The sequence below is a fragment of the Sinocyclocheilus rhinocerous genome, unplaced genomic scaffold, assembly GCF_001515625.1.
Source record: "Sinocyclocheilus rhinocerous isolate Xijiao unplaced genomic scaffold, SAMN03320098_v1.1 scaffold432, whole genome shotgun sequence".
Classification (NCBI taxonomy): Eukaryota; Metazoa; Chordata; class Actinopteri; order Cypriniformes; family Cyprinidae; genus Sinocyclocheilus; species Sinocyclocheilus rhinocerous.
The window spans coordinates 1,189,151-1,208,316 of record NW_015627225.1 but is presented as its reverse complement, the minus strand read 5'-3'; the positions used below and the strand labels follow the sequence as shown (position 1 = coordinate 1,208,316).

Here is a 19,166-nt window from a genome sequence, read left to right as displayed (position 1 = left end):
TTGACAAGGCTATTTAACAGGACAGCACAATTATTTGCAGATTCAATGAGTCAGATTGTTAATCTTGAGAAGATAAAATCAGAACAATTAATCAGTTTAATTATAGTGATACTGCCACAGCTGGAGGAGAGAAAAAAAAAACCCTATGGAAATATGTAACGCATGGTGTCATCTCATTGTATTCATGATATAGTCATTTATTCTCCAAACCCTGCTGAGCAGCTTTTGTAGAGTTTTAACTTTCCTGAAAAATGTTGCTTCTGAAATTGAACATTTCTTTTGAAAGCTGTGGCAAAGCAGTTTATTGTTTCATTCAAGATTTAACATTTAACATTTCAAAAAGATTTTTGAAAAAAGTTTTTATACATATATAATGTTACAAAAAAAAAGATATTTCTATTCTATTCTATTCAAATAGATACTGTTCTTTTAAACTTTCCACTCATCAAAAAATCTTGAAAAATATATCATTGTTAAATAATAAATAAATTAATAAATTAATAAGGAAAGCAAAGCAGCACAATGTTTTCAACTCTGATAATAATAAAACGGTATCTTGTGCACCAAATCAGTGTATTAGAATGATTTCTGAAGGATCATGTGACACTGAAGACTGAAGTAATGAATGCTGAAAATTTAGCTTTTCTATCACAGGAATAAATTACATTTTGAAATATCAAATAAAATGGACTTCTTTTAAACTGTAAATATATTTTACAATATTAGTATTTCATTGCTTTTTTGATCAGCCTTGGTAAGCATTAGAGACTTCTTTCAAAAACATTTAAAATGAACTGCAGTGAACATCAGTGTCATTAGCAATTCAATTTTTTTTCAGGTTTTAACATATTAAAAACATGCCAGCTATTGAGCCTAATTTGGTCTCTAATTTGACCCATGTGGACAGATGCACCATCATTAAACTGAGATGAAATAAGCTATTAATATACTTGTTGGGGTTCAGTTGACAAAACATTGATTGAGCAACCCAATTTCTAAGTTCCTGTTTTCTACTGGTTCTTGTGCAAAAAGAATGAAGTTTATAGTCTGCCTACAGTAAAAACTATAGAGATGGCATATATGAGGTCACCGTCTCATTGTGCTGTTTGTGGCTGGTGGTTAAAAAAAAACATTTATAAAGGTCTAGTTAATGACCACCACACCTAGGTTAAATTACCTTAAAGCAACTTGATGTCTTATGGAGTGAGACTTATAATTACTTTTAAAAATAAATAATGTGTTAAAAAACCCATATGAGAGAAGGCAGCAAAGAATGAGTAATGAGCTGTTAACACAAGACGTGTTCTTGCATTCAAAAACAACTAGACAGTGTGCAGCTGAACTGAACAGAATCAGCACAGGGGTCATGGGATGCGTTTTTAATCATTGAAGTGTTTTGAACTTGACACACTGAAGTAAAAATGTGCTTATTGTGTGAGATGCTAAAAAAAGATGAAGAAACGACAAAATTGCGAAAGATGTTTGTATATACTAATATACTGCTGTAGTATATACTAATAATATACTTTTATTGTCCTCTTGGGGGAAATGTGTTATAACAGCACATATATAATATAACTGCAATAAAACGGCAATATAAAATAAATAAAAAATCACTAAATAAAAAAATCACTAAACATTGTAAAAATAAGTCTCAAATATATGTTTAAGTAATCTTAATTAGATTTTTTATAAGCAGATATTGATATGTATGTTTCGATTTGCAATTAATTTGATCAATTAATCAGTATATTATGTAAAATGTTAAATCGACTGACAGTCCTAAACATGTAATGCAATTTCCCAGGATACCTAGCAGGTAAGTACAAACTCCATGCCTCTGAGATTCTTTCAGCCGGCCTCTGCAGGACAAATCAATAGAGGTGCTCTATAAAAGGTATTATTAGCCGTAATGGGGAAATTAATTTGGATGTGATCCATTGTCTTGTTTTTGTTTTGTATGAGAATGTTCTAGATGCCCTACATCCAACTAAGCATAGAAATATGGTGCTGTATTAAACCACACTCAGGCTTAATTATGTGTTCTGAAGTAAAAAAAAAAAAAAGTAACCCCTTCATAAATCATGCAAATTAAAAGGGTTCACTAAATGCTCACAAGATAGTTTACAAACAATGCAAAATAGTAGACCTATATTTTATAAGCAAAATTACACATTCAATGATTTTTATAGCATACAAATTCGACAGCACTTTGTATGCTTCCATCACTTCCATCAGCCAATCACAGCCCACTGGCAGAGTGAAGCCGAGCATTTGGGAACCTCAGGACTGAACACAACGTTTGTCAAGCCTGAATCCCATTTTACATCTAAGGCTGGTGAGAGATATGAAAGACTCCCAGTGGGCTCCCAGTGTGCTAACGATACCGTATCATGCACCAGCAGGGCTGCCTGATTTTAATAACAGTTACAAACAAGGTGATTAGCACAACCATAGCAGCTGTGGATGCTGCCACTGATAGATGGAAGAAATAATCCCCCAGAGCCTCAACACACAAACACACACATACTCACAAAAGCTGAATAAGAAATGTGATGGCACCAAACTCTCCTTTAATGTTCTAAAGCTGAACCTTTGGGCAAACGGTGTGAGGCATTTCGCTGGTGAACTAACAGGTCCGCCAGGAGTATATAGTCAGAATTCAGAGAGACAGAATGCAATAAGCTTCTCCGGTCTTGGGTTTTAAGCTGAGCTGAGAGGGCCGAATTCAATGAGCAGGCAGATAACATTTACAGAGGCAGGAGGAAACTATTTGCACATCAGGTAGGGCATTACCAGTTCATATAAAACAACTCTCATAGTCAAACAAGAGGGAGGTTTTAAAGCAGAAAGAGCATTTATTTCTGCTGTGACAATGCAATTATTCTTCTATAGTGAGGGAGAAAGAAAAGAATCACTGCAGCTCTTTTGTGGCGAGTTGTATATATAAATATAAAAAAGACCTGTGTGTTTATAACAACAAGTGCATGAGATTTCTCTGAAGTGGGAGCAGCCTGCATTGACAAAACACCTAGAACACATAAAAGGAGGAGAAAAGGTTCTGGCGTCTACACAAAGGAAAAAAAATAAAGGATTTTAATATGAAGCGACCTTTCGTGGAATTTATGGAGAATGTCAGGAACTGTGAGCTCCCTGCTGGGAAGTGAAGGACCAACGTGGTCTCTAAAAGACAGCCTGCATGCTGTGATTTCAGAATTAATTTGAAGAAATATGAAGCTTTTAGTCGACTCATAATGTTACTACTTTCAATTTTAGACTTACTTCCTCTATGCCTTGAAAATTCAGAGTTACTTGTTTTGTCACGTTGGGTCAGTATCAATTATTCGTTTCCCCTTCAAATGACTAAATAGTAGATTTTATATAGTGACAACAGAACTATGCAATGTTAAAAATAAAATGAAACTAGAGAGCTTTGTGTTCATTAAGCATATTCACATACAAGCCAAAATTCTCATAAATAACCACGCAAAAAATATATTTAAAGCTTGAACACTATGAATTTTGCCCAGGTTTTTGCCCTGATTTACAAGTTGATGTTAGTTGCCTAAAGTCAGAGCCAGATTGCAGATTTTAACTGATATTTTACAAAAAATAGTGCAGTGTATGATGGGAATCTGAATCCACCCAGTCGGAGAATATCAAACGTGCTTGATATTTTAAGTAAATTATAGAAAAACATGCTTTTCAGTACAGCATTTGGCTAAATGCCTCACGTGGACCCCTTATCTATATCACTGAACCCCTCTGTGATTTTATCTAATTTTTCCTCCTTTATGTTCCTTACTGCTGCTTTTTGGCAGTGACACAGGACTGCAGCCATGTAATAAAGAAGATACACACATTTTTGTGTTCTCTATCCCACATCAACTAGCAGACACTTTCTCACCCCGCGAACTCCGGTAACCCAGTGTTGAACTTTGCTGAAATGGCATGGTGCATTGTGATCCATTTACATAAGGTAAACATTGTCTGACAGACTAATCAACTGCTTTTCTGAATCAGTCAACTAGTAAAAATGAGCAGTTGTGCAGACCCTAATCTGATGCTAATGAATGCAATCCAGTGACGTGATATCCTAACCTGGAGCTACGTTTAGAGATGTGACAGCTCTAATAAGGTTCTATGACACACCATGTGGTCAACAGCGTGATGAGTCAGGATTTACAAGCCTGCATATGGACAAGCATCTGCAGATGTGTGGAGTTCTGGCACTGAGACACAGAGCTGGACTAGTTAGCTTACCGAACAGCGTTGTCCATGCGGGATACGGTGAGGTAGGCTGCCAGGTTGGCTGTGTAGGACGAGCAGACAATGAGGGTAAATAGCCACCAGCTTCCCATTGCAATCCTGAGAGCCACTGAACTCATGAAGGATTCACCACCTGCAAACACAAGGAAGAAGAGAAAACATTCTATGCGGATTGCTTGTCATTGTTTACACCAATTCAAAGATGCACTGATACACAAAAACCCCAAAGAATGGAGAAAAATGCAGGGTTTTTCGACAGCAGGGTCTAACTGGTTCATGCTAACCAGCTAAACCTTGACCCCTTGTCTATATCACTGAACCCATCTGTGATTTTATCTCATTTCAGCCTTCCATTATTTTTCTTCCTGCCACTTTTTGGCAGTGACACAGCACTGCAGCCATGTAATAAGATTCATTCTCCCATCACCCGTTTTTCTCAGAAAAGCTCAACACCTTATAAGCCTGTGCTAAAATGTCAACACAATATTCCTCTCCAGCGCACACAGCCTTGGAAATGTCATCACTGACACAGAGACGGTGAGAATAAAACGAGAAGGGAAAAGATCTGCTGCTATCATGCTCAATGGAGCTCGTTAGGGGCTATAAGTTTTCTTTTGGGACTCTGAGCCAAATTATCTGAGATCTGAAATGTCCCTTTAGGCCTAAAAGGATATCCACAGAGTCTGTAATTGGAAAGGTCAAAGGTTAAGTGGGCAACCATGCTCATTATAGGGTTGAGAGTGCACTGGTTTAAAACTGAACCTCCCAAGAAAAAAAAGTGCTTGTGCTTTTTTATATGCCCAGACAGAGAATTTGAATCTTTGAATCATTTTTGTTCTAAACATGCACCTCCACACCAATATGTAAGTTTAGTAAGGGGATTTCACAAAATATTTACAAATCATTTCATTAATGATGATTAGTTGCATTTACAACATAGCAGCATGTATTCTAGGGCAAAGTAAAATATGGCAAATTTTATATGACTGGAAATGAAATAGCTACTACCATTCAAAAAACTTTGGGGTTGGAAAGATTTTTTTATGCTTTTGAAAGAAGTCTCTTATGTTCACCAAGGCTGCATTTATTTGATCAAAATATAGTAAAAAGAGAAATACTGTGAAATATTGTAAATTTTAAAAAAGCTGAATTTTCAACAGCCATTACTCCATTCTTCAGTGTTACATGATCTTTCAGAAATCATTCTATGATATATGCTGATTTGCTGCTCAAGAAAAAATGTATTATTAATGCTGATAATGTTGGTTCTGCTTAATATTTTGCTAAATACATTTTTTAGTATCATCTGATGAAGAGAAAGTTCAGAAGGACAGCATTTATTTGAAATATAAATATTTTGTAACATTACAAATGTCTTTACTCACTGTCATTTTTGATTTATTGAATGCATCCTTTCTGAATAAAATTTCACAGTAATTGCACATTACTGTATCTCTAGTCACACTGGCCACTTGAGAGGATTGATGATGGACAACAAGCAAAATTTAACTTGATCATAAAGGGAGAGGTCATACAAAAACATTCATACAACATTTTTTTGGGTCACTATCCCTTTAATTTTGAGTGAACTATCCCTTTAAGGCTCCTAACACTTGTTAAGCAGCGCTGTTTGCTCATGATGTGTTACTTTTTAATAAGGGTTGCTACTAGGAGCCCTGACACAATTTGAACAGTATAGCACACCTGCTATCATATGGTTGTCCTTCGTAAGTGACAAGTAAATGTTTATTTAAACAGGTGACCCAAATGCAAAACCTATTTTCATAATTACTCGCAGTGTGTTTCATTATCAATTTATGGGTCCAAGGCTAATAATTACAAATTGGCAAACAGCTGTAGAAAAAAAATTTAATTGTCATTCAGCAGCTGCTGTAAATTGCTTGCATCTTGGTCTAACTTGCTACATCTGAAAGCGCACAGAGACACTTAAGAGTCAGCCCGGTATTGACAAGATACCCAGAGTACGCAGAACGGAAAAGTGCAGCCATTTATCTAAAACTTCAAAAAAACACACTCGCTCCTCTCTTCATAGGCACCTTTAGACACATGCAGCTGTGAGTTACAGAATTCCTATAGAATAATATATTTTGTCAAACAGTCAAAATGTAAGACTTTAGGTCTCTAGTGCTGTAAAATATTTGAAGATATATATATTTTATATAATATATATATTATTATATATTATATTTATAATATATTTTATCATATATTCTGCTGAAAATATATTTTCTTAAAATAAAAGTCTTAAAACGCTGCATTAGCTGTGCTCCTGCATGCAGACGAGAATGTCAGCAACTGATTGCACCATCCAAGTGAGGTGACTATTCAGCAATGCCTCATCCCTCATGTTCATGTGACGTGACCCAGCTCACCTTGCTGTACAAAGGCTCCGTAGACGATCCAGATGGCACTTTGGAAGGACGTCATGACAGAAGCAGGCTGGTGGGGCCCAGGAGGATTCTGGGAGCGGACAGACTGGACGCGTCGGAGCAGAAAGACCATGACACCCACCACAGGAATGGCAGCAGCAATGCAGGCCCACACTGCCAGGTCAAACGGTGCCAGCAAGGAGAAGATGTTGAGTCTCTCTTCGGTTTTAGTCATCAGGATTCCCACAGAATAATCCAGATAGCGTTTACTGAAGTCCACCACATTCTCTCGCTCAGGAGTGATGGTGATGGCTGAAATAGCCACATCTGCCCTCTAAATCGTAATAAATCAACATGCAGTCTGAGATAACAAAAACACAAGTGAAATCTGGCTGTATAAGTTACAAGAGAGTACATTTGAATAAGTGCAATGCCTTCATAACCATATGTGCCTAAAGCAGTTAACAATTAATTGACTAATATCAGTATGCAGTTTCACATAAGAAACACTATGGAAAAGTCTTTATGAATGTGAATCTCACCTTCCCAATTAGTTCTCCAATCATTCCATTCCAAGACCCATTGGCCTGAGGAGATCCGTATTTCCCATCAGCCACTTGATACATTTCATACTTAAAACCCAGAATTTTGGCCAGGGCGTCTAGAACATCTATGGAAAATCCCTTATAACTTTTGGGCTGACCTAGAATGTTTTCTGCCACCATCACAAACGGCTCCTCCTGAAGACAACAGAGAAATGTAGGGGTTCATTTGATTCACTTGTTTATTTATTTAATTATACTTTGGTAACCTGATTTGGAACTAAGTTAAGCAGCGATGAAAGGATGAATATGCTTGTTCTGCCTACACATACACTACCATTCAAAAGTTTGGGGCCATTAAGATTTTCAATCAAAAATAAAGTTAAAAATATAATATCAAATATAGAGTTAAAAATCGAAAATGGAAATATTATTATCATTTAAAATAAGTGTTTTCGATTTTAATACAATTTAAAATGTAATTTATTTCTGTGATTGCCAAGATGAATTTTCAGCAGCCATTACTCCAGTCTTCAGTGTCACATGATCCTTTAGAAATCATTCAAATATGCTGATTTAGTGCTCAAGAAACATTGTTATTATTATCAGTGTTGAAAACAGCTGGTGCACAGAAAGTTAATTTATCTGAACATTTATTTGAAATAGAAATCTTTTGTAACATTATATATTGTATAACATAATGTATGCCTTTAGTGTCACTTTTGCTTAAACCCCAAACTTTTAGGATTCATTCGCAAATGTTTTCAAACAATGATATTAGAATCTAATATTTCCCACAATTCATATGTATCTCCCGCAGCATCTTGACAGTAACGGACAGGCTTAAAGTTTAGCTGACATAGCTATTATTTGGCGTTAGTGCCAGACAGATTTAGATTGAATTAGGGATGCACCGATACCGATACTGGTATCAGTATCAGGCCCGATACTGAGCTCCTGTACTCGTACTCGTTAAAATGCCCGATACCAAACGCCGATACCACACAGCATCTTTTAAGTGCCATATTCAGACAATGAAACACCGACAACAGAACAACAGATAGCAGAATGGAGTTATTAGATATTAAGGATGTCTACGAAGTATATGTATGCAATGAATATAATGTTAAACATTCAGTATTGACTGTATAGCTGATAAGCAAAGCACGCTGAGTGGATTGAGCGTGCAGCATCACAGATGCGCGAGCTTGTCGAGTGAATATACCTTTCTCACAGACATCACTGGAAAGTTTGTAGTTCGGTCAGATACGTCAAAAACAAGTAAGTAAAACAATGCACAAGTTACTTAATGGTAGGGAGGGAGAGAGAGAGAAAGAGAGAGCGCGCGCACTTCTGTTGTGTGATCTTTGATGTTCACTCACTTAGCACACGCATCATTTGGACTGAAACTAAATCGTAAAAATAAGACCATTTATATGGGCATTCACTATAAACATAATTTATTTTTAACCTTAGCCATACACGACTTTCTGGCAAAAGTGAATCTAGCACCCTGTGTGAAATGCGCTAGGCTGTACTATTCTGCATCTGTACAAATACGTGCACGCGTTGCGCGTGTTTTGCTTGCTTGAGTGTTTCTGCATTATATGAGTGGCGTTGGAATATAAATCGCAGCACGTTTCAGATGAAAAAAAAACGCGAATCAAAGTTATCTAACATTATCAAGCTGAATTTGTTCTGACACAGTTTAACTCTTAAGTTCTTGCCATATTTTATTACCATTTTCTAAACTATAGCGAATAAACTGTGATAATGTGAGAAATGTTGAAGGTGTCTGAATAAATTTTGGTTTGACTGTATCTATTTGATAAATTAAGTTAACCAACTAACATTATACATACTCTGTACCCAATATTTAAAAAAGTTACAAATGCAATAAAAATATTGGTATCGGTACTCGGTATCGGCAAGTACTGGCAAAAATAAAAGTATCGGTATCGGGCGAGTACTGGAAAAAGTGATAATGGTGCATCCCTAGATTGAATCTTATAATTTCCTCATTTGAAGGGAAAGCAAAGATGAAAGCAGAGCCTGACTAATAAGTTTGGACATATTTCTGCAAATAAAAGATTTAATATTGATTACAAACCTTATTTCTGTGGTGAATCCGTCTGTTCAGGTCGTGACTTGAGATCAGATTGGTTTTCTGTCACATTTAGAGCATTGACTGACGTGACACTTTTACCAGTGAAAGCTGAGACCCTTTGGTCTCAGGTTAATCTAAATGAAGTGTTTCAGCTGACCTGTTACACCATGGCCAGGGAAGCGTGCAATGCCTCATCAGACAGAAATTACCTTTTTTAATTCACCTGGGCAATTTGCAGTAAGGCATATCGCCACCAAACAAGATTGACTGTTTGTGAAGCAGGCCCTGCGCACTCAAACACAGACAGATGAAATATCTAAGACTCAAGCTAGTGCACTGTAATTGCATTTAGAGAGACCACAACCAAGATAGACTGGAGAATAAATAAAGATCAAAGCCCAAAGGAATCTCTGGTGAAAACCTTCAAGAGTCTGCATGACTAAACTGATATCTGATGAGAGACAAGACAAAAACCACACAGCGCAACCATTTGGAAAAATATACCGTTTATGACAACTAGTGATCGATGATATATTGCAGCAGCAAGCTCTCAACTCGACTCGTATATTACATATTTTCATATATTATTCTAACCATTCAAATGAAGATTAGAATTAACTGGAAAATCAATATTGGTACCCAGCCCTAGCCACAATTAGTATGCTGTAAGATGTACTGCAGGAACAGGAGACGCAATATAAAGTAACATTCTGTTATTTCTGGAATAAAATTCTTACTGCCCAAACATTACTTGCAGGAAATTTTTAGAACCATCAACATCTGTACATCTAAACATTCCTGGAATAACTTTTTTTTGAATGGATATTAGCATTAAGGTCACAGTTAGGCTTAGGAATGGGGTTAGTGGCTTAAACAAAATTTTTCATCAAGAATTGTGTTGTAGGGGGAAGAGAAATGATTGCTTGATAGCAATTTTATTCCATGAACATGTCCTACTTACTGTATGAAAATCATGTCATGCTTTTTATTCTACAGTGACTGTAAGAGTAACCTGACATCAGTAAAACACTGATTGTATCTACGGGGAGCTGAATCAGATTTATTGAAATACTCACCAGCAAGGTCACCACTTTCAGAGTAATTCCTTGCATGCCATGCTCAGCCCTGTTCTCCCTCAGACTGCCGTTCAGCCCACGATCAGAGTCCCACGTCGCCAGCTGGGAGATGGAGGAAGAGATTGTGATTGAGCTTTGATCAAAAAATGATTGCAAAGAAAAGGGAGAGTGGGAAAAAGATTTAAGAAGGAGGAACAGGACAGTTGCTGAAAGTCAGGGATGACCTTACATGACCTGAGATTTTGTCCCAAAACATGTTTTCATCTATGACAGACCCTTCACCATTGAACAGAAATCAGTAGCCCTTCAGGATTCATCTCAGAGGTTCAGCTATTTGTGCTTTTGTTACACGCCCAGGTGAAAATGTTCATGTAAGTGTGTGAGGTGGTCGCCTAGGCAACAGCTGTCACATTTTCCCCTTCTCTTTAAAAACTAAAATTAAACACACACCCAAGTGTGTGCGCGCGCACTCACACACCTGCCCTTTGTCAATATGCTTCCACAGGCTGCTGATTACAGTCAATGTCAGCACAGAAAACACAATAAAACAGAAAACAACACAAAAGAACAACGCTATCAAAAGTTTCTTAATTTCTGAAGGCCTTGAAGCTGAACTGATGCCACTACAACAACAAAAAAATCTTAATTTGAAACCTCTGTGTAATCATTTCAAATGATTAAAAGTTGTGAAGTTTTAGGTAAGATTAAGTTGTAACTTTTTGTATGGCCCAAATGAAATGCACATCATGCATCATCTTGTTTTCAGTCTCATTCTGTATGCAAATAGATGTCGAAAAAAAAAACTGCTCTTTTTTTTAAGCAAATATTACAATGATGTTGTCAGAACCATAGCCTTCTGGGTAGCACTTTGACATGTGGCACAGCTGCGCCTCAGGCAACCCCACTTTGGAGTACTGGCTCCAGGTCCTGTTCCCCTCTCTCCTCTCCCAGTGTTTCCTGTCTCCTTCCTACTGTCCCGTCCATGAAAAGTGGAAAGCTAATTTAAAAATATATATGATGATGTCATTGCAGTTGACTAATTGAGAAATTTCTGGAAGAAGAAAAATAAAATCTCTGTGAAACATAAAGTGCTGCCGTGAAAACGCCTCAATTAATATCCTAATATGAAAACCACTTTATTACTGAATATGCACATAGACAATACAGAACATGCACATTAATCTTCATTCAATTTCGGTTTCTTTATATTATTCCATGAACAAAACCACTCTCATCTTTGTGAGTATTATCCTGTCTGTGAATCACCACATTAGCGGCATATAAGCCAGTTGCTGAGCCAGTGGAGAAATGACAATGCTCATATTCTCCCTCCACAAGCAATGACAGCGTTTCTGTAAAACACAGTGCCACACTTCAAAATGAAAGCCGGGATGCATCTATCTTTAAATTCAGGCCCATTCATCATAATCCCAATATCCCACCAGATCCATTCCTCCGCTGTGACGGATTCAGCAGGCCACTGCACTAACATCTCGGATAGAAGTAACTCTGACCCTGAAATCATGTACGGCTCTTGTACGGCCAGTGCTTGAGCCCACAGTCTTCTGTGAGTGACAGAATGACAGAGGCTTTAGAATCTGCCCCAATGACACGAATCATATATCTTCACTGCAGTGCCCAATACACAGTCCCTGTCACAATAATAACCCCTACCTCACCCATAATAGCAGATTCAGCTTTTACAAGCAAGATTAGATTTTATATTATCAAAACACAAAGAATAGAGAAGAATAGAGAATAAAGAAGCAGAAACAAAGAGATAAGATAGCAGGAATTTGGGAAAATACTTATTTTTAGGGATTTCTCTTTCTTTAGTTCTGTAGTAGTGGGGAGTTTTCATTGTCTTTTACAGCAAGTTATGCCCAATGGTGGTGACAAGTGACAAGTGTTGAATCATTCACTCAAGCGATTTGTTAAAGTGCCCCTATTATGGATTTTTGAAAATTACCTTTCATGCAGTGTGTAACATAGCTCTAAGTGAATGAAAACATCCTGCAAAGTTTTAAATCTGAAAGTGCACCACATATAAAGTTATTGTCTCTCAAAAGAGTCGACTCTGAATCATTGAAACGAGTCATTTTTAAAACAAATCCCAAGCCGCTTCATGTTGACGTCAACATGAAACATTAGCATATTGCCGCCCACTTGTTGGTCTTTTCGTACTTATTTTTAGGGATTTCTCTTTCTTTAGTTCTGTAGTAGTGGGGAGTTTTCATTGTCTTTTACAGCAAGTTATGCCCAATGGTGGTGACAAGTGACAAGTGTTGAATCATTCACTCAAGCGATTTGTTAAAGTGCCCCTATTATGGATTTTTGAAAGTTATCTTTCATGCAGTGTGTAACACAGCAGCTCTAAGTGAATGAAAACATCCTGCAAAGTTTTAAATCTGAAAGTGCACCGTGTATAAAGTTATTGTCTCTCAAAAGAGTCGACTCTGAATCATTGAAACGAGTCATTTTTAAAACAAATCCCAAGCCGCTTCATGTTGACGTCAACATGAAACATTAGCATATTGCCGCCCACTTGTTGGTCTTTTCGCGTTGGTCTGAATGAAAATGCAAATTCATTCTTTGCCACTAGGTTTTGCAGCGGTAAAATAGCTGTTTCCCCGGTAATGGCTGTACACAAAGCAGCACTGTGCTCTCAAACGCTGCTTTATCAGGCAGTACAGGCAAGATGAAATGAAAATGAGACCAATCAGACCAATCACCGCAGATTAGCGTCATGCAAAGGAGGGGTTTGGAAAAATTCATTGTTGAGCGAATTGTTTGGGAGTCGTTGAGCAAAAGGTAAAAATAAATGCATATTATAAGACAATGAAAGTGTTTTTTGACCTTGCATGCAGGTCAACCTGATGCTGGGGACTCCAAAATACGAACCTTTCATTACTCATAATAGGGGTACTTTAAAAAAACGTTCATTCATTTATGAATGAAACAAAGGAATGTCTTTATAAAAGAGTCATTGAATCATTGACTCAAGTGATTCGTTTAAAAACATTGAACCATTCAGGTAGAAAATAAGTTATTGACAATGAAACAAGTGAATGGTTGCATCTGAAAATGCAAACTGAAGTGCACATCTGAAGGACTCTACTATGCAATCAGGCCATGGAAGAGGATTTGTGAATGGCAGCAAAGCATTACAGCTGATGCTGGTAGGTCACATGACAATGACAACATGACAGATATAGTATGTCCTGGTTATATTCATACGGCAAACATGCATGCTTAATTGTCATAAAGTACTAATTCAAAAGATGTACCTACTCAAAGAATATGCAATTCTGGATGCAGCCAATGTCTCTATGAGTGATTTATTGAACCATTCAAACACTGATCCATTCAGGAATAAAACACCACTGCCATGTCTTTTTTCATTGAGTGAACAAAAACAGACAGTCACTGCAGATATTGTGTCTAAAATGTAAGTACATTAATATTAACTTCTTGTTTATTGAACTGTTGTGTAAAGGCAATATCATACTCGCAATCATACAGCTGGTCTCACTGGCCTCATCTCTGCCAATTTGGCTCCACGGCATGGGATTGTCACGGATTTCAGTTTTTTTTATTTTTTTATTTTTTATCGAAGATATTTTGCCATACTGTGTTGAGATTGATTTGTGAATAGAGTGATTTAATCAACTGTGTTATAGTCTTACTTTGGACTGAAGTTGAAACAGAAATGTAGTTGTTCAGTGCCTTTAGAGAGCTGTAAGTTGACAACTGTTATACACATTTCAGTAAACTGAAATAATTCCTCCATCTTCTCTCTGCCCTGGTGAGGCTGACAGGGATTTTTCTTTATTTCCCGTACGCTTCCTCCAAAATTTTCTCTTTTAGCTTTTGCCTGTGCTGTTAAATAGTTAATAATGTGGGTGGGTGTTGACAGAGATAAGAGCAATGTGGCTTGTCCACTGGAGATGTTCTGTCAGCAAACACTTGAAAGCCAGATCTATCCTACAGCACAAAAGAGATTTCCATCATCTGCAAGAGTGTGTGAGGAAGTATGTGTAGAATCACATTTACAAAACTTCAGTATCATGTGTCTCTTAAAGGGACAGGTCACCCTAAAATTAACTTTGTGATAATTTACTCACCCTTCAAATTTTTTTTTTTGAAGAATTCTGGGTTACATTGGAATGACATGAAAGTGAGAAAACAAAAGAACTGTTTGAGCAGTAAATATTAATATGCGTATTGTCACAGTACCCAGTATTTACATTGACAGGAAGCACATTAACAGTTACAAAACCCCTCACAACAGTAGCAATACTCCAATATAAATGAAGCTTCCTGTTTACAGACGTCAAGCTGAAATCAGGGCTTCAGTAGTCCTTTTTTCAGCATTTACATAATACATCTCTGACTGTCTTTTGTCATTGCTGAGTGTTGTGTCAGCCACTTTGTACTGCAAGACTCTGAGCTGGTTTGTGCCATTTCCTAGCCTCTCGTTCACTCATCTCTTGTTTGTGATATTAGTGCTACAAGCCAACCAGAATCCCGCCTGTGACGACATATGAACATTTTGTCAAGACTAAAGGTCTGTGAGCCAGAAGTTTACAGCTTTTATTGTTTGTGACTTGGAGAGCTGACGTCTCTACTTGAGAGCACATGGGGGAAAGAGGCAGAGGAACAAAGAGCCAGGGAGAGAGGATTACACACAAATGTTAGCGTACAGTACGAAACAGTATGTGAGACAGAGTCATGCAGAGCAACGGGGAAAGAGAGAGGCTTTTAAGGTGCAGAGATGAAGCTTCAATTTCTTCCCGTATTGTGAGGGCTGTTGATTTTTTATGATTCTGTAAGCTGCTGTTTCTGTGATTGGTAAGAGAGAGAGAGAGAGAGAGAGAGAGAGAGAGAGAGAGAGAGCCTCTTTATTGAGCCTGTGAGAGAAACTCATTACCATTCATCAAATCAAATGAGACTCTCACTCTCATGAGTGATAAATTCACCTCATTTCTGCATCATCACACTATCAAAATATACAGAAAATAATATCTGTCACAACTGTGCTGCTTTTTATGCAACTCTCTGAGCCAATTTAAACAGATTATGATGGATATATTATTGTGTGAAATGTTTAAATTGTTACAATTCTAGATTATTTACTCTATAAGATCTATTTTAAACTAAATTGGCAGTTTATGTTACTTTATGTTACAAAGCAGGCATAATTATCTGTTGAAGACAAAAAAAAAACAAATTATAATACAATTTTATCTACAATTGTAATTAGTTTATAGGATTTTTTGCAGAGTTTGTAAAATTGTTTTTCTTTTTATATAAAAAAAGTTCAGAATTTTATATATATACTGTATGTTTGTGTGTGTGTGTGTGTGCGTGCATAACCTCAGTTTGGTAAAGGTTTATCAAGATAATTTATTAGACTCTATTTCTATCTAAAGCTTTAAAAGTGTTATGATTGCTGTAGAATGGAAATTATATCTCAAGCTTTTGAATATGACATTGTGATGCCATACTTCAGTGAGCGAATGATGAACAGCAGACAGAGTTTGACCAGGGAGAAACATAATGAATATACTGTGTATATGTATGTGTTAGAAAAATAAAGAGCATTTCAGTTTTTTTCCCTGCTTTTTTCTCACACTAAGACACATGTGTCCTTTAAGACCCATGAGGTCAGCTGTATGCTTCTTTTCACCAGATGCTCACAGGGGTGGACAGAGGCTCATTAAGGCTCTTTTTTTCCTCCCAGATTCACCTGCAACCTGCGGTCAACCCATTGCCATGGGAACTACTCAGGCAATTGTGCAGAGGTCACCCACGTTGGCTTGGACAGACTCAAACACAATACCTGTGTTCGTCGAAGCACCCACTTTTAGCCTGATGCCACTGCAATACAATTACAAGATCAGCTGAGATCATCTATGTAGCTTTGGCCCTATTTTTTTATTTTTATTTTTTACAAGTATGAGCAGGACAATATGACAACATCTGCTTAGTCTGACTTGCAGTCCCTCACTCCCTGCTTTCACTTTCTTGCTTATTAAGATGATTAAATTGTCAAATTAACCTAGTGTGCTAAAAATGTCCTGTCAAACTGAATCATGCATCAGGACTGAATAATCCATCTCACACTGCTGTCACTATTACATCACTATACTATTACTATTATTAATTCAATAATCAACTGAGAGGCTTGTCAAGTTCATCAACCTTTCAGAGGTTTCTCTTCTCAGCACCTGCTCCCCACATGAAGGTGTTGGGCTGAACCACTCAGAGCAGGACTGGGAGCGGATCCATCTTGTAAAGATGCTCGGTTTCGCAGTCTGGATTACACCGCATAAGAACAGACAATTTAATGAAAAGAGAAGATTAAAAGAAAGTGAGAGAGGGAGATGGGGAAGGACACAAATGGAACTGGTGAGAATGAGAGAGAGAGAGAAAATAACATCTCCGTCTTCATTATGGAGGTAAATTCCTCTCGACGTCTGGCTGAAAAATAACCTCCTCATTCCAAACATCCAGTATACTAGACACATTTTCCTGCTCTGTAGCAATCGTTGGGTTATCAGGCCAACTTCTGGGTGCGTCTGAACAGCTCAGTTCATATTGATTGCTCATTTGTGTGAATATATGTGTGTGTTTGTGTGTGTGTGCATGTCCATATGAGCCATTGAGTCCATATTTATTCTAAATTTCTTTGTACATTAGTCAATATACAATGTTACTGTTGCATTTTATACTGCCATACCCATACAACGCATAATCCATGTTAATATAAATAATGCAATAATATATTTACAATATAAAAATACTGTAAATAAAAAGGATTAACAATAAAAATGTGTGAGCTACTACCAAAAATAATTATATGAATTAAACACACATTGTTTTTTCTCACTACTTTAATCACTAATTTTATGACTATTTTATTAATACTTTATCTTATAAAAAATATTATATATTTGAACATTGGATATTATATTGCTCCCCTAAAATATATAAAAATGAATGAATGAATAAATAAATAAATACATCATTTTATTTAATGTAGCATATAACATCTTTCACAATTAAACTGCATATTCTGAAAAAAAGAAAGAAAGAAAGAAAAAAAGAAAGAAAGAAAGAAAGAGGAATGGAGAGGAAAGCGTGGAAAGATGAACCTACAGGAAGAGAGTCTATGTGACATGCAGAGAACTTCTATGCGGGCTTTAGAGAGCCTTGAGGAAGAGACATTGTTTTAAGATGAGATCAGAGTGGAGAAATGCATATTCATGCTGATGTACAACAGAATGTGTGTGTGTGTGTTTATTAGCTGTTAGTGTATTGTTGGACAGTAGGGGTGCTATTGTGTGTGTGAATGTGAAATCATTAGCTCTCTGTGTTTCTTGCCAGAGGGAATGGCCATGTTCAACTCGCACACTCACTAATATTCAGGCTAGAAGATTGAGACTGTTTGGCATGTGATAGACCCAGCAGCCATGCTAATGACCACAGCCATGCCGCAAAGCACTTCCACTGCCCTGCAAGCATGTGCGTATGAGTGCTCGTGCATCAGATAGAGAGATGAAAGAGAACACAGAGAGACAGAAGCTGTAATTCATTATCTCTGATGGGTATGTCTGAATGTGTGTTGATGTTTGTGTGTTGTTGTGAGATCTAATGAACTCTGAGCTATTTGTATGTGTTTGTGTTAAAGTATCCTGGCCATGTTCCTTATCAGTGTCTCCAATTCCAAAACACAGCAGGATCCACCATTCAGTTGCTCGTACTCTCTGTCCATCTGTCTGTCTCGCTCATCTTGCTTTCAGTCCACTTATCTTCTCCTTTCAAATATTTTTAGTTGTGCATCATGATTTCTATCTGGTTTTTGGAGTAGCTGATGGTCCCAGACTACAAAAATGGGCTTTGCTCTTTCCCAGAGTTAGTCTTCTTATTTTTTTTTTTGTTTTTTTTTTGTTTATCACAATGCATAGGTCAGGATTTTGGTGGGTTACCTAAGCCCCTATTGATGACATAACTACAAAATGTGAATGTGTGAATGTAAACCATTCAAAAATAATAACAAATAGCTCTGTATATTATGAAAAAACAAATCCAAAGACCAAGGCCCAATCCCAATTCTATTTTATACCCCTACCCCAACCCCTTCGCCTACCCCTTCCCCTTGTCCCTTGAAACAGAGTGTCAAGGGGTAGGGGTGAAAATACTCCCCTAAGAATTGGGACACCACTACTATACCGTTACACGTAATCATACGTCATCTAGCTCCTACAATAAACACACCTATACTGGTGTGCATTAGTGCCTTACCGTTCTATATTAATGAAGCTGCTACACTCCAGTCCAGTAGGTGGCAAAAATGTTAACCCACTTCTTCTCATGTTTTAATTGCATATCAACTTTTAAAAAATTGAACTTCTGCCACCTACCAGACTGGAGTGTGAAGTGCTGGATGGTACAAATGAAAGCAGAAATTTACTACACAATTTAATCTTCAGACCTGATCTGATCCAATCAAATAAATTTTTCATTACATTTTCTCCTTTTGAGTTCTGCAAAAGATAGAGTCATACAGGTTTGGAACAACGCAAGAGTGAGAAAATCGTGACAGCAGTTCAATTTTACGGTGACCATTCCCTGTATTATATCAGTTGTAAAGATCCTAAATGGTTTATGCACAATCCAATCAGCACTTAAATTTTTTTCTTTATATTACAGCTTATGTTTTGTTTGGATATCCGTTTAGTAATTGACAAAAAAATAAAATAAAATAAAATAAATAAAT

The 19,166-nt window shown here is 37.0% G+C and overlaps 1 protein-coding gene across 1 annotated transcript in view; it reads right to left on the bottom strand.

Moving 5' to 3' along the window:
- Positions 1–19,166, bottom strand: part of LOC107721693 (glutamate receptor ionotropic, delta-1-like) — a 245,473-nt gene that overhangs the window by 11,431 nt on the left and 214,876 nt on the right. The window contains exons 7-11 of the mRNA XM_016529833.1: positions 16,198–16,264; positions 10,385–10,486; positions 7,202–7,399; positions 6,663–6,993; positions 4,264–4,402 (exon numbers count right to left, since the gene is read on the bottom strand). Coding sequence (XP_016385319.1) covers positions 4,264–4,402; positions 6,663–6,993; positions 7,202–7,399; positions 10,385–10,486; positions 16,198–16,264 — 837 coding nt within the window. The remainder of the gene's footprint in view (positions 1–4,263; positions 4,403–6,662; positions 6,994–7,201; positions 7,400–10,384; positions 10,487–16,197; positions 16,265–19,166) is intronic.